The 14,434-nt window shown below is 51.1% G+C and overlaps 1 protein-coding gene across 2 annotated transcripts in view; it reads left to right on the plus strand.

Annotated features, from left to right (window-relative positions):
* LOC107034210 (maestro heat-like repeat-containing protein family member 1) overlaps nt 1–14,434 on the plus strand; it is a 63,653-nt gene that overhangs the window by 34,110 nt on the left and 15,109 nt on the right. For both annotated transcript variants that reach the window (XM_072954422.1, XM_072954423.1), the window contains 13 exons: nt 287–330; nt 1,434–1,593; nt 2,112–2,164; nt 2,288–2,395; nt 3,360–3,476; nt 4,550–4,672; nt 5,021–5,173; nt 5,916–6,038; nt 6,329–6,408; nt 6,984–7,119; nt 8,754–8,843; nt 13,194–13,298; nt 14,068–14,203. In XM_072954422.1, coding sequence (XP_072810523.1) covers nt 287–330; nt 1,434–1,593; nt 2,112–2,164; nt 2,288–2,395; nt 3,360–3,476; nt 4,550–4,672; nt 5,021–5,173; nt 5,916–6,038; nt 6,329–6,408; nt 6,984–7,119; nt 8,754–8,843; nt 13,194–13,298; nt 14,068–14,203 — 1,428 coding nt within the window. The remainder of the gene's footprint in view (nt 1–286; nt 331–1,433; nt 1,594–2,111; nt 2,165–2,287; nt 2,396–3,359; nt 3,477–4,549; nt 4,673–5,020; nt 5,174–5,915; nt 6,039–6,328; nt 6,409–6,983; nt 7,120–8,753; nt 8,844–13,193; nt 13,299–14,067; nt 14,204–14,434) is intronic.

Consider the following 14,434-nt stretch of genomic DNA (forward strand, 5'->3'; position numbering starts at 1 on the left):
TCACGCCTTGACTTCTAATCCCAGGGGCGGCGGGACTGGGTGAGAACATCTGTTCAGCACATCCCTTGATGTGTTTTTCTTTTTTCCCCCTTTTTTTAGCTGAACATGTCATGGTTTGTTCTTTAGACTGAGTGAAAATGTCACAGGCCCCAGTGGCACTGGCCCAATGTCCCCTCTGCACTTTGCTCTTTCTCCTCCTCTGGAGTCCTGATGGTGCGCTGCCCGTCGGGACACCCTGGAGCTGGCACTGACTGTGTCCTCTTCTTTTATCCTCTCTTTAACTTAGCCACCCAGTTCATCTCCCCACAGAAACTCCTGGTCCACCTTGTGGTAAGTCATTTTAGGATGAGTACTACATCTCCATCCATCCATCCATCCATCCATCCACCCATCCACCCATCTACCCACCCATCCATCTACCCATCCATCCATCCATCCACTCATCCATCCCTCCATCCACCCATCCACCTAATCCATCCATCCACCCATCCACCTATCCATCCATCCACCCATCCACCTATCCATCCATCCACCCATCCACCTATCCATCCATCCACTCATCCATCCCTCCATCCACCCATCCACCTATCCATCCATCCACCCATCCACGTATCCATCCATCCACCCATCCACCTATCCATCATCCACCCATCCAGCTATCCATCCATCCATTCATCCATCCATCCATCCACCCACCCACCCACCCTTCTACCCATCCATCCATTCACCCATCCATCCATCCGTCCCTCATTCCAGTCATTCCACAAATAGTTGAGTGCTACTCTCTTCCAGGTATTATGCTGGACATGGAATAAGATGGTAGAGCCAAGGATCACTGGAGCTCTGGGGAGAGGTGGTCCAGGTCGAAGAGCTTGGAGGAGGGAACTCGGGGCTTAGTGCTGGGCCCAGAGTTGAGGAAGAAGTGGGGAATGGGAAGGCCTGGCTTGTTTCCTACATGGTTGTTAAGTTTCTCTTTTGCTGACGTTGGACAAGTCTGCATGCCTTTCTGGATCTCATTTTCTTGGCACGTATGTTTTGAGTTTCTCTGTTTGCCCAGACATTGTGCGCTAGGCATTCTGAACACTTGGAGAAACAAGATAGAGACCTGCCCCTGAGGTGTGCACAGTCTTAGCGGGGAAGGCAAGCCTGGGAATAACCACCCACAATGCCGTGCGATACGTGTACCAATAGAGGGATACGCAGGGTGTACTGGGATCCTAGAAGAGCAGTGGGCTGACTCGGTCTTCAGGGAAGGCATCAGGAGGAGGTGACGTTTCAAGAGCATCTTGGAGCACATGTAGGAGTTCAGCAGGGGGGATGGAATGGGGGAGGTCTTTGCTCCTGCTCTGTCTGTCTATGGCTTATTCTAGTTTTCTTTCTTCTCTTCCCTTAAATCCTTTCTCTGCCTCCTTCTTGCTTTTCTCGTTTCTCAGATGTTTTCCCTGAAACCCTATAGAGAAAAGGAATTTGGTGTAAGCTCGCTAAGGCTACTGAATGCCTTGCATCCTATCACCTCGCTGCACCCCATTATCAACTTGGATGTGGGCTGGCTGTGGACAAAGGAGATCCCCAAGATGCTGCAGATCCTGGATGGTGAGGAGTTGGTGGGGGGGTGTGGAATGAAGCTGGGGCAAGAGGCAGAATCCAGAAGAGACGGAGCCCCAAGCGCACGATGGGCTTTCCTGGGGGTGACGAGGACTGGGAGCAGCCTCTCTGTGCCTCTGAGATGCTGTCCGGATGGGTTTGCTGCTCAGGGCCACGTTCTGAGCTGAGCAGACACACAGTCCAGGGTTCTGTGGCTCCAGTGTTCCCAGAGTGACTCCTGCCCCTTCTTGTGAGTGGCGGCTCAGGGGAGAGTGTGGGCTTTGGAACCAGGCAGACCCAGATTTGTATCCTCACTCTGCTACTGACTGGCATGTGTGTTTGACCTTTAGAAAGTCCTTCATCTCCGGGAGCCTCTGTACAGTGGGAGAGCAGCTGTCTTATATAGGACGTGATGTGACTTCAGTGAGATGGCGGGTTTCTGGCCCTGGCACAGTGTGCAGGTGCGGGGTCTTTGGCCTTGCCCAGGCCTTCTGGCCGGAGGGGTCCCAAGCTCTCTCTTCTCCTAGATCACACCGAGAAGACCCTGAGTCAGAAGGAGTGGCAGGACAGGCTGCTCCAGGTGAGCTCCCTGGGCCCCCCCCCACCTGCCCTCAGCCCTCTTCAGGCCCCAGGCACGGCCCATCTCTTGCTCCCTTCTCACCCCCCTCTCCTCTGTGGTCCTCCTCCCCTCCCTCTTTCTCAGTTTTCAAGTCAGTCTTTATTGGCCATCGGTGACGACAAGTGGCTGGAACAGCTCCTCAGCGTCATCTTGGAGAGGATAAATTATTTCAGCGACGAAGCCGAGGAGAAGGTGTGTCTTTGTGGCCGGCGGGGCAGTTGCCAGTGGGGACGTTGCTGGGGGAATGGGCTGGAGCGGCCTGGGGGGTAGGGCTGCAGGCCGGGCGCGAAGCAGCGGCCTTGGGGCGAGGGCGAAAGTTGTTCCTGGGTCCTAAGGGGTCGAGGGACGGTCAGACAAGGAGCTAGTAGGGGTCACCCAGGAGCAAAACGTCCAAGTAGCTTACCTGTGCTCAGCGTTTTAGGCCTTACCAAGAGCCGCCGTCTGTTGTGGTAACTGCACCCGCCGCTGCTCGGTAACCTGGTGGAGCTGCTCCTTGGGTGCAGTGCGAGATTAATTCAAGTAACCTTGGAGGGTGCGGCTGGTTGGGGCCGGGCCTGATGCGGGGAGCAGGGTCCTTACTCTGGAGCTCAAGGTCGGTGGTGATAAAGGCCTGGCTGCCCGCCCTGGCCTTTCTGTGCCCGCTGTCATCTGGGTCAAGGGTCTCAGCCTCCACTTTCAGTTGCCTCACTTGGAAAGTGGCAGAAGTCAGATTGACAGAGAAGGTAGGAAACGCAGAGCCTGAGGCAGGAGTGGGGTGAGTGAGTGCAGCGCGTGGTGAGTGAGTGCAGAGGCCACTGCCGTTGAGAGGAGGCAGAGAGAGAGGTGACACGCAGTTCCACAACTTTTATTAAAATTACACAAATGTAAGGGACTGTTTTATTTCCTAGCTGGAAGTGAGAAGTCTGTGGATCAAGGATAGTTTCTGAAAGACGGTCCCTCCCCTAAGAGGCTGAGGAATGAGAGATGCAGGCTGTTCTTCCAGCGAGCTTGAGCCCTTGCTCTGCGGGGTCACTGCCTCCTCCAGACGCCCCCAGAGACCAGTGCTGGCGGCCGGAGCAGGGCTGACACTTACAAAGCTCGTGGAAGCTGCTGTTCGCAGGCTGCCCTCACCTGGGTCCAAGCGGTGCCCAACCCTGCCTTCCTCCCCTCCCCGCAGGCTTTCCTGTATAAGTTATTCGGCTTCTGCCTACGGACCACACGGAACACGGAACTGTTGAAGAGCATGCTTTCCTCCCTCCTGCAGACTGCCCACGAGGAGCTGCAGGAGAGAGAGGTGAGTGGGGCCACTGGCAAAGGGGGACACAGTTTAAGAGGCAGGACGGCAGTGTGGCTGGAAGCTCAAACCTCGCAAGCCAGACCACCCACTAAGGGCTAAGGGAGGGCATGAGAAGAGGGACAGAGAAGGACCCCCTTCAGATGCCCCCGAATCCCTGCTTCCTAACTAGGCAGAGCTTCCCCTTCACCTCCTTGGAGGCCAGAACAGGACCCACTGATACTTTACCCCATCCTGAAGATCTGTGTCCTGGAGCACCTGTCACTGTCCCCAGGTCCCTTCCATTCTGCAGAGTCTTAGCAGCAGCTCCTTCGGCACAAATGGCATGGCTGGCAAACAGCTGGCAGGCCAACTTTTAGACCCACTGGCCACGGTCAACACTTCCACTTAGCTGCCCAGCCACTGCGTCCCACACAGCACTTCCAGGGACTCACTCCTCCCTCTCTCCCCAGCCGTAGACGGCCCCCCCTTTCCACCTGCCCATTTTGGTCTGAGTTTCCACTGTTTCCTGTTCTCCTGGACTGGAAACACTAGCAGTGTCTGTAAGTCGTCCCTCTCCACCAGATTCTCTCTGGTTAGTGTCCAACTTTGTCCATAACGTGCCTTGATTTGTTCCTCCCGTCCACTCCCTCCTCAGAAGAACCCTTCTCCAAATTCCTAGCGCACAGAAGTATTCTCTATTCTGCAGCGTCGAATTTGATAATCCCCGAATGTTACAGATCTGTGACTCTAATTTTTCTTTTTAAAATTTTATTTATTAATTTATCTATTTATTAGAGGCACTGGGGATTGAACCCAGGACCTCGTGCATGCTAAGCATACGCTCTGCCACAGAGCCATACTCTAAGTTTTCATAATCTGGGATAATTGGCTGCTTAAATTACTTCTTGCAAGGATGTTTGGTTCTCCATCTGGATTTTAAACAGTTCAAGTGCAGGGAACCACCCTTCCCTTCATTTCTTCTCTTTCCCTTTCGTCTCCCTCCTCTCTCTGGCTCCCTGGTTCCGTGGGGGCACAGCAGGCGCGGGCTCACCCTGAGCCGTGGCGTGGTGCTGAGGCTCTCCCCGTTCCAGGGCATCGCCGTGGCGCTCAGCATTGTGTCCACGAAGCATCTGAAGACAGCCCTGGACCACCTGCAGGCATACGGTGCTGTCCTCACTGACAAGGCCTCATCCTTCATACTCAGACTGATGAAGGTGATGATGCCCCTGGGGGCTCTGCTGGCCTCCCCTCAAAGCCTTCCAAGGCATCCCACCGCCTCAGCCCCCCCACGTCTCTGAGGCCTGTGCCTCCCCTGTAAATGCTTGCTTCCCTCTGACCAACTGCGGGGAGGTTTCACCCACCCCCCTCCCCTCCCTCACGGCCATGCTTCAGGCCTGGGTGTCACCATCTGCAGCCCCCAAGCTGTTCACCACTCCACGGCCCCGTCTGGCCTTCTGAGCCCTTGGACCCAACCTTGCCCTCTCTGAACCGCTGCGTCCCCATCAGGCAAGGAGGATAGGGTGACGCACGGACGGGAAGGTGAGTTTCTCCCTCCCTTGCAGGAGCATCAGCCCAGGGAGTGGGGGCTGGTCTGTCACACCATCTACTTGTGCTACAGCAAGATTGTCTCAGAGAGCAAGGCGGCCGCCTTCGAGCACTTGGACGCCATCCTGGCCCTGGTCCTGCAGCACTACCGCCACTGCATCGTGGAGAAGGTACCTCCTGCTTGCTCGGTGTCTCCAACACCCATCCCTGCCTTCTCCCTCTTCCCCTGCAAGGAAGAGATGCCTGGCCCTGAACGGGACCCGTGGTGGGGATGGGACAGTGACTGCCTCTTCTGCATTTCAGTCCTTCTCCTTAATCCTGCTGCTGTGAAACGCTAACTGGCTGGGGGAGGAGACCGCAGGGGTGTGAGGTCTGTTGAAAGTGTCTCCTTCCCTGCTGGCCTGCTGCCGTCTGCCTTTGGGCTCTTTGCTGCCCTCTCTGACGAAGGGATGAGGAAAACCTAAGTTCCCTAACACAGTTGTTGGAAGATGCATTCGGGGGCATTAGAGGGAGCCCCAGTTGATTTTCCTGCTTCCGCTCTTTGTCCAGAGCACACGTCCCCAGGGTAGGGGAGGAAGTCCTCCCCACTCCCGGCCCCACCACCATCCACCTGGACATCCTTCGGTAGAACTTCTTCAGTGGAAAGACAGTACCTTGAGAGAGACAAGGCAGCTGGACTTACCCTAATTTAAGTGTGCCACCGGGGCGCTGCCGAGGGGGCAGTGAGAAGCGGCCTCTCCCCCGCGTGGACGCCACAGGCTTCCCTTTCCTGAGCTGCCCTTGGCGGGGAACTGCGGGGCCTCGGCCTGGGGAAGGCCACAGAGGGCCTTGCTCCTCATGACCAGAGTCCGTGTGAGTGGTGCCCCGCCCCAGCGCATCCCCACCTGGGCCTGAGCACACCGCTTCGTTCAGGACAAGAACCTGAAGCTGGACTACCTGGACGCTCTGACCAAGCTGACCGGGGTCCTGGGCAGCCAGCCCGCGGCCTTCCGCTTGGAGTTCCCCCACAAACTGGAGATGGTGGCCTTCATGGTGGTGAGTGCCCCTGCCGCGGGGAGGGCAGCCGGGTCCCCCCGGACACCGCTGGCAGTGCTCCCAGGCTGGGCCCTGAGGGGAGAAGTCCGATTCCCCGTGCCCCTCTTCCCCCTCCTTCCCTTCCCTTCCCATCGTCAGGGCAAGGGTGGGTGCTGCATGGGGGCTGCCACTGTGGGGAGGACGGACGTCCCTGGAGATTCCAGGTTCTACCTTCTGGGGTGGGAGGAGGGGGAGGCAGGCGAGAGAGAGATGTTCCGGACCCTCTTGGTCTCCGGGCGTGTGTGTCACAGGAGCTCATCAAGGAGGAGCCGCTGACCTCCATCTCCAGCCCCATCAGGCAGAAGGCGATGAGCATTGTCACTGACTTCAGGTGAGCACACCGGCTGCTCTGTCTTCCTTGCTCTGCCTGCACGCGGCTCTTTATTCCCCAGTGTGTCCCCACCTCTTAGTTTCTGCTTCTGGCCTCAGGGCCCCAGGCAGGAGTGAGCCCCCACGAGGCAATGCCTGCTGCTTCCTTGCGCCAAGATTCTTTAGGTGGGATTTTCGGAGCCCCTGGCCAAGACCACCTCTACCGTGTCCACGGGCACCTGCCGTGGCTTCTGCCCCAGGCTGCCCTCTGCCTTCAGGGCTGTCCCTGACCAGACACCTCCGCCCCGTCACAGATGCCCCATCCCGTCCAAACATCTGGGGAACCAGAAAGTCGCACGTCACCCCAGACCGTCAGTGCCATTTCCTGTGATCGTTGTGCCCCTCTCCTTCCGTGTTCCTGGTTCTTTCCCCCTTTTCTTACTGTTTCCTCCCTTTATTGTTTCATCACCTCTCCTCTGGCACCTTCCACCTCCTTGCCCACTGTCCCTCCATGTCCCCCTTCTCTCCACACCTTCCTCAGCCGTTGCTGCCGGCCGCCACTGTCTGGTTACAGGTCTGCTCCTCCCTGGGTCACAGGCAGCTCAGGCCCCTCTTAGAGGTGAAGGAGAGAGCAGAGCTGCTCCGGGCGTGCTGCAAGAGTGTGTTCTGCCTGCCGCCCACAGATGTGTTGCGAAAGGAGGCGTCCCGTCCCCGGGAGGCCAGTGCCAACGTGGTAATTCGCTCTTTGATGCTTGTCTCTGCATTTTAATTTTATTTCGGAGAGGACGAGATGGACAGGCCTGGCAGTTTTATGGAAGGCTCATCCACCTAACTTAATAAGGACAAAATCCTGGGAGGGAAGGCCTCCGATGAGGAAGGGGTCGGAGGCGGTGAGTCTGAACTCCCTCGGGAGACACGCCTCCTCCCTGGGGGCGCTTACAGGTGGCCCCTGCTGCCACTCAATCCTCTGGCCCAGAGGCGGGCCCTCAGTCCTTGACTTCGTAACTGTCGTACGACTGAAACCGGGCTGGGACGTTCGCACGGGGCTCTGCTAAAGGCCTGTGGGGTCAAACAGACCCAGGGCGCCCTCCTGCAGGGCCCGCGGCGTCCCCCGGGGGCCGAGGCTGCTGATGTGCACTTGTGCCTTTGGCTCCAGGGGCTCCTCCGTGGGCTCTGGTCACTCCTTTACCTTGACTGGTTGTTCTTGTTTATTAGAGATGCCGTTGTCTCTTGAATCTTTTGAGGCTCTGAATAAAAGTGTAAACAGGTTACGTGTTCTGCTCTCTATTGAGTTCGTCTGGTTTGCTTCAGGGCCAGCCGTGTGCTTGTTTGTCCTGGGCCTTCTGTCCATCCGCGGTCTGGTGATGCTTCTTTGTCAGTTCGTATTTAGTCTTGTTACGAGGGAGGGACAGGTCCCCACAGAGAGGGCTGAGGTGGGTTTCCTCTGCCTGTGTCCGCGTTAGACCTGCCTCAGGGGGAATCTGGTTCGGGTGGGGAGCCAGCCTGACAGGGTTCCCGTGTCTGGGGCCGGCTCTTACTGCTCCAGTAGGAAGAGCTTGGCTCTGGAGGTGGATTCCTTCTGCGGGCTTTATTTCAGGGAGAGCTGCCTCCCTGCTCCTTTCCCCTCCTTGTCAGCTCTGGGACGATCACAAATGTTGCTTTGGTTCTGCCAGCCAACCCCTGCTTTTCGGAGCTCTCCTAGGTGGATCACCTGCTTTCTTTATGAGGTTTATAAGGTTTGGGGAGGGAGGGTATAGCCCACGTGATACAGCGTGTGCTTAGCACGCACAGGGTCCTGGGTTCCATCTCCAGTCCCAGGAGATTTATATTTATATGATATAAATACATATTATATTAATATAATTAAATAAATAAGCCTAATTACTGCCAACCCCCAAAACACTAAACTAAAAAAAAAAAACTTGAAAAAATAAGTTTTGGGCAGGGTCACTTCATTCACTGAAAGACGGGAGAGACACATCTGCTGTCCTAGCTTTTGTGAACCAGTTTCCCTGCTGACTGCCAGGCTGGCCCCTGCATCTCCAGCCAAGCTGCCCCGCAGTCCGGGGGGCAGAGTCCCAGGCTGAGCGCCCAGGAGCAGGGGGCAGGGGCGGGGTGGCTGGGATGGCAGGGAGCTCCCAGCCCGCGGGGACAGCACACATCAGGCGGACATCTGTGTCCTGGTGGAAACAAGGGAATCCCTTCACGTTCATGGCAGACAAGTGGCCCTCGAGATGCAGGAGAAAAGTTGTGGGGCGGGATCTCTCAAGGAAGGCATCCTGGGAGACCCAGGGTGCAGAGAGGAGCACGGAGGGATGGGGGTGGCTGAGAGCCCGGCCGTCGTTTGAGTCCCTCGTCTCCCCTCAGGATCTGTTCAGGGAGACCCTGCAGTCCCTCCAGAAGCTAATGGAAACACTTATTGTCGAGATGCCCACTCGGATCCAGCACTGCTTGGAGGTCAGCAGGAGGGAGCCCCTTTTCCTTGGGCTGCATAACGAAGCGCCACAACGGAGTGGCTTCCACTGGCAGAAATATGTTCCATCTCAGGTGTACAACCTAGAAGTCCCAACCAGAGTATTGGCAGACCTGGTTCCTACTGGAGGCTCCAAGTGTCTCTTGGCAGCCCGTGGCGTTCCTTGGCTTATAGACATGTCACTCCAAGTCTGCCTCCATCCTCACAGGGCATCCTTCCCCTGTGGTCTCTCTCTGTGTGTGTTTTCTTAATAAGGACAGAAGTCACTGGATTAGGGCCCACCTGAACCCAGTATGAACTCACCTTAACTTGAATTGATCTGCAAAGACCCCGTTTCCAAACAAGGTCACATTCTGAGGTTCTGGGCAGACATGAATTTGGGGAGCACACAGTCCACCCGGGACAGCTGGTAACAGAGCAGCAGAACAGGCGAGGGGAGGGAAAAATAAGAGGTAGAACTGAGGATGGAGGCTGAGGGCAGAGCCTTAGGGGAAGGACGACCAGGGCGGGATCCAGACAACCCTGGTCCTCCCCCGGAGGAGGAATTTCCCTTCTTCTTTCTTCCCCTCCGCCCATTGCTGCGGTCCTCTCTCTCTCATCCCCGCTCAGCCCTTCACAGGAGTTTCTGTAGAACTATTTCTGAGCTCTGTATTCTGCTCCGTTGGTCTCTGTGTCTGTCTGTTCACCAAATACCACACTTTCTTGATTATTCTAGTTTTAGTGTAAGTCTTAAAATTGTGTAGCAAGATTCCTCTAACTTTCTTCTGTTTACCTTTGCTTGTAAATTTAGAATCAGCTTATCTGTATCTACAAAAAATCCTGCTGGAACTTTTATGGAGTTGCATTAAATCCATAGATTTATTTGGGAAGAACTAAAATCCTTATAATGCTGAGTCCTCTAATCCATGAACATGTTATGTCTGTTTTTTAGATCTTCTTTGATTTTGTTCATCAGCGTTTTGTAGTTTTCAGCATATAGATCCTGTGTATATCTAAGTATTTCATTTTTTGGAGATACTGTAAGTGCAATTATTAAAAGATTTTGGGGTTCCAAGTATTCATTGCTAGCATATAGACATTCAATTGAGTTCTGCACATTGACCTTATATTACTTCTAAGACTTTTTTGGTGGGTATATGGACTCCTTGGAATTTTCTACGTAAAAATCATCTTACTTGCAAATGGGGACAGTTTTAGTTCTTATACCTGTTTATTTCATTTCCCCGCCTTACTGCACTGGCTAGGACTTCCAGGATGATGCTGGGTAGGGTGGGGGCAGTAGACATCCTTGCTTTGCTCCCAGTCTTAAGAGGAAGGCACTGAGTCCAAACCACTAAGTATGATGGTAGTTAGACTTTTGGTAGGTGCCACCTACCAGGTTTGGAGGTTTTCTTTTATTCCTAGTTCACTGAGAATTTTTAACATTAATCGATGCTGAATTATGTAAAATTTGGGGGGGGGATCAACTGATATGATCATGTTGATTTTCTTCTTTAGACTATGAATATGACAGATCATACTGATTGATTTTCAGGTATTGAAGCAGCCTTGTATTCCGAGAGTGAACTCCACTTGATTTTGGTGTGTTGTTCTTTTTATATATTGCTGGATTTAATTTGCTGATATTTTGTTGGCAATTTTTATGTCCATATTCATAAGGGATACTGACTTATAGTTTTCTTCTTTGTTGTCTTCGTCTGATTTTAGTATGGCCTCTTAAAATGAGCTGGTAAGTGTTGCCTCTTCTACCTTGTGGAAGAGACTGAGTAAAACTGACGTTATTTCTTCTTTAAGTGTTTGATAGAAGTCACCCTTGAAAACATTGTGACCTACATACTTCTTTTTTTTCTTTGAAAGGATTTTAAACTATACATTCAATTTCAAAAATAGCTATAGAACTATTCAGACTATTTGCTTCATCCTCGGTGAGTTTTGGTTTTTAAGAAATTGGTTCATTTCCTCTTCACCTAAATTGTTGAATTTATGTAAATTGGAGTTGTTTGTAGTATTCACTTGTGCTTTTAATGTTTGCATAAACTTTTTCATTTATCTTCTCTCTTTGTTTCTTTGTTAATCTTGCTAGAAACATCAATTTGGTTGATCTTTCAAAGAACCAATTTTTTTGTTTTATTACTTTCCCCATTCAGTTGCTTCATATTTTTCTCTGTTTTTGTTTTCAGTTTTATTGATGTTTACTATTATCTGTAGCATTTTCTTCCCTCTGCTTGCTTTGGATTTATTTTGCTTTTTCTAGTTTTTTTTTATTTAAGTGGGAACTTTGATGATTGATTTGAGACATTTCTCTTTTCCTAATATGAACACTTAGTACTATAAATTTTCCTCCAAGCACTATTTTTGCTACATCCAATGCATTTTCATATGTTATATTTTCATTGTCATTCAATTCAAAATATTTTATAATTTCTCTTGAGACTTCTCTTTGGCCAGTGGATTATGTAGAAGTGTGTTGTTTAATTTCCAAATGTTTGGAACCTTTCTGGTATCTTTCAGTTATTGATTTCTAGTGTAATTTCATATGGTTAGAGAACAGACTTTTTATGATTTCAGTTCTTGAAAATTTGTTACTTTATTTTATGAAGCAAGATATGGCCTATTTGCTTTTTTTATTGATGTATAGTTAGTTACAATGTGTCAATTTCCGGTATAAGCATAATGCCCCAGTTGTACATACACACACATGTATTCATTTTCATTTTCTTTTTCATTAAAGGTTATTACAAGATACTGCATATAGTTCCCTGTGCTGTACAGAAGAAATTTGTTTTTTATCTATTTTTACACATAGTGGTTAACATTTGCAAATCTCAGTCTCCTAAATTTATCCCTTCCCACCCTCTCTTCCCCAGTAAACATAAGATTGTTTACTATGTCTGTGAGTCTATTTCTTTTGTAGATGAGTTCATTAGTGTCCTATTTTTTCTTTCTTTCTTTTTTTTTTTTATAGATTCCACATATAAGTGATACCATATGGTATTTTTCTTTTCCTTTCTGGCTTACTTCACTTAGAATGATGATCTGCAGGTCCATTCATGTTGCTGCAAATGGCATTATTTTATTATTTTGTATGGCTGAGTAGTATTCCATTGTATAAACATACCACAGCTTCTTTATCCAGTCACCTGTCGATGGACACTTAGGTTGTCCCCATGTGTTGGCTGTTGTAAACAGTGCTGCTGTGAGCACTGGGGCACAGGATGTACTTTGTGTCTGTACTATTTCACGTCACCATTATGACTGTGAGGTTCATCTGTGTTCTTACATGTGGCACTAGATCATTCTTTTTATTGCTATGTGTAATATTCCATTGAATGAAAAAAATATAAATATTCATATATATGTCTGTTTATCTGTTTTTGCAAAAGGATAACATTGTAGTTCTACCATTCCTTATTCATTTTTGTCTGGAATTCTTCTCTAAGGAGAAGTCACCTCTATTGACTGGTTACTTTGAGGCATAGCTCACAGAGGAAAGACAAGTGCTGGATCCTTTCCCTTCATTAGTTTTCAAAGTAGTAAATTATTTCTTAATATTCTCAGAAGGTGACCAGTGAAGGTTATTTCTCTAGCATCATTTGAGTTGAAAATGAATTTTAAAATGCTTTGTGTGTATTAATCACAACTATTAGTCTTATCGATGCTTAAACTGTCCCATCTTTGGTCAACAGGAGCCTCTTCAGGTTGACTCCCGAGTCCCTTGAACACGACTGCAGTGTCTTCAGTAGCTCCCTCGCTCTCCAGTACAATGTCTTGTGCATATCCTGTCTCAGTCCTGGGGTCAGCTTTTCTTCAATTGTGGGTTGCTGTCTGCTTAGCTGCAGCATGGTCAGATTGATGGCTGTAGCTTGATGTGCAGCGAAGCGTCTGGATCAGTGGTGTTTTGAGCCCATGATTTACCAACTGTGAGACCACTTGTGTATTGTGTTTCAGAGAGGAATCATCCATAATTGTATTTCTCAAGCATATTTATGCCCAGTTCACTCTGGAATCAGCAAATACAATGATTCTTCTTTGTTATCACCATCTCCTCTTTCTACTTAAGAGTGGGAGGAGGTGGGTAGGGGGACACTGAGGTACAACAACCCAGTGAAGTGACTGAAAATCAATACAATCCGTGAGCCACTGCTTTAGCCTGAAGGAAGAGGTAATAATGGAAGAGATTCCTAGCAAAATCGGGGGTCGGAGGAATGAGGGCTCCTGGTGCTCGACCCACATGTAACCTGCCTGTAGGCGCACTTTGCAGAAGCCGGGTTCAAGGTCACCTTTCCACCCACTGGGTGGAACAGGCCTCTCCTTTCCTTCTCTTCTCTCTCCAGTTCCTGGACACGTGGCTGAACTCCCAGAAGGACAGCGAGCGGGAACGGGCCATGTGGTGCACAGCCTGTGTTCTTGGCTTCACTGCAAAAATGAACAACTTTGAAGTGAGTGGGAGCCTTTCCTGGAGACTGAGCCCTGGTGTCCCCTCCAGTCACTCTCATTGCCGCCTTCATCCCAAATGTCGTCTCATGAAGTACCGGGCCTCAGCCACTGATGCTCACCCTCCATCTTCCTGGCCCCACCCTCTGTTCTCTCCTGTGAACCTCACCTTTTCTCCCCTTTCTCCCTTCTGACATCTTCTTGGCCTTTCCTTCCATCCATCAATTCACTTCCATCCCACCTGGTTTGGTTTCATTCCGTTCATCTGCACAAGCAGCTACTGAATATTCACCTTGTGCCAGGCACTGTGCTCGGTGTCAGAGTGGATACACAGAGGACCAAGACAGTTGTCTGTCTTCATGGATCTCACAGACCGCTGGGGAGAGAGGCAGGCATAGAACAAACTATAATAGAAGGTGATAACAAAGGTACAAACCAAATGTAGTGGGAAGAAAAGATCAAGACACAAATGACTGTAAGAGAAAGGATCTGGAAGGCTTCATGGAGGAGGAGGCATCTGAGCTAGACTTGAAGAATGGGAGGTGTGTGTCAAGAGGTGAAGAAGGGGGACAGTGTAAGGTCCTTCCAACACTGTGATCCCGTATGTCCTTCCCAGCCACAACTCACCTGTCCAGTTCCATCCCCGATAAACTCACCTCATCTCACCTCGAACCTCTCTGGTCCTGGCAGCTCCTCCTCCTAGTTCTTTTCCTGTGACGACTCAGCCTGAGGGATTGGCTGGGATGACTTGTGGCTTCCATCTCTCCTCCCCAGACAGAAATTGAGTTCACCCGGCTGGGGCGCTTGGTGAGGCTGCTGGCCGTACGCTGCCAGGACCCCGTGGACAATATCTGCTTCCTGTCTGCCCAGGCCGTCTACAGCCTCTACTGCATCCTCCTGCAGCGAAAGAGTACAGAGAGCCTTCTCCTCCCCCTGGGGCCCCCGCCAGGCCCAGCTGTCCCCACACACTCTGTCCCCGGAGGGCGGGAGCCCAGGAGTTACTGAGCACATCCTTTCCACTGAGGAACCTGCCCGCAAACATCTATAGATACCTTCTTGGGACAAAAATATGCCCACTCAAGAGACAGTTCTTCTGCATCATTTTCTCCCCACCTGGCTGAGCCCCTTACTCAGTTCTGTT

This window comes from Vicugna pacos, chromosome 34 (assembly GCF_048564905.1).
Source record: "Vicugna pacos chromosome 34, VicPac4, whole genome shotgun sequence".
In the NCBI taxonomy this organism is placed as follows: Eukaryota; Metazoa; Chordata; class Mammalia; order Artiodactyla; family Camelidae; genus Vicugna; species Vicugna pacos.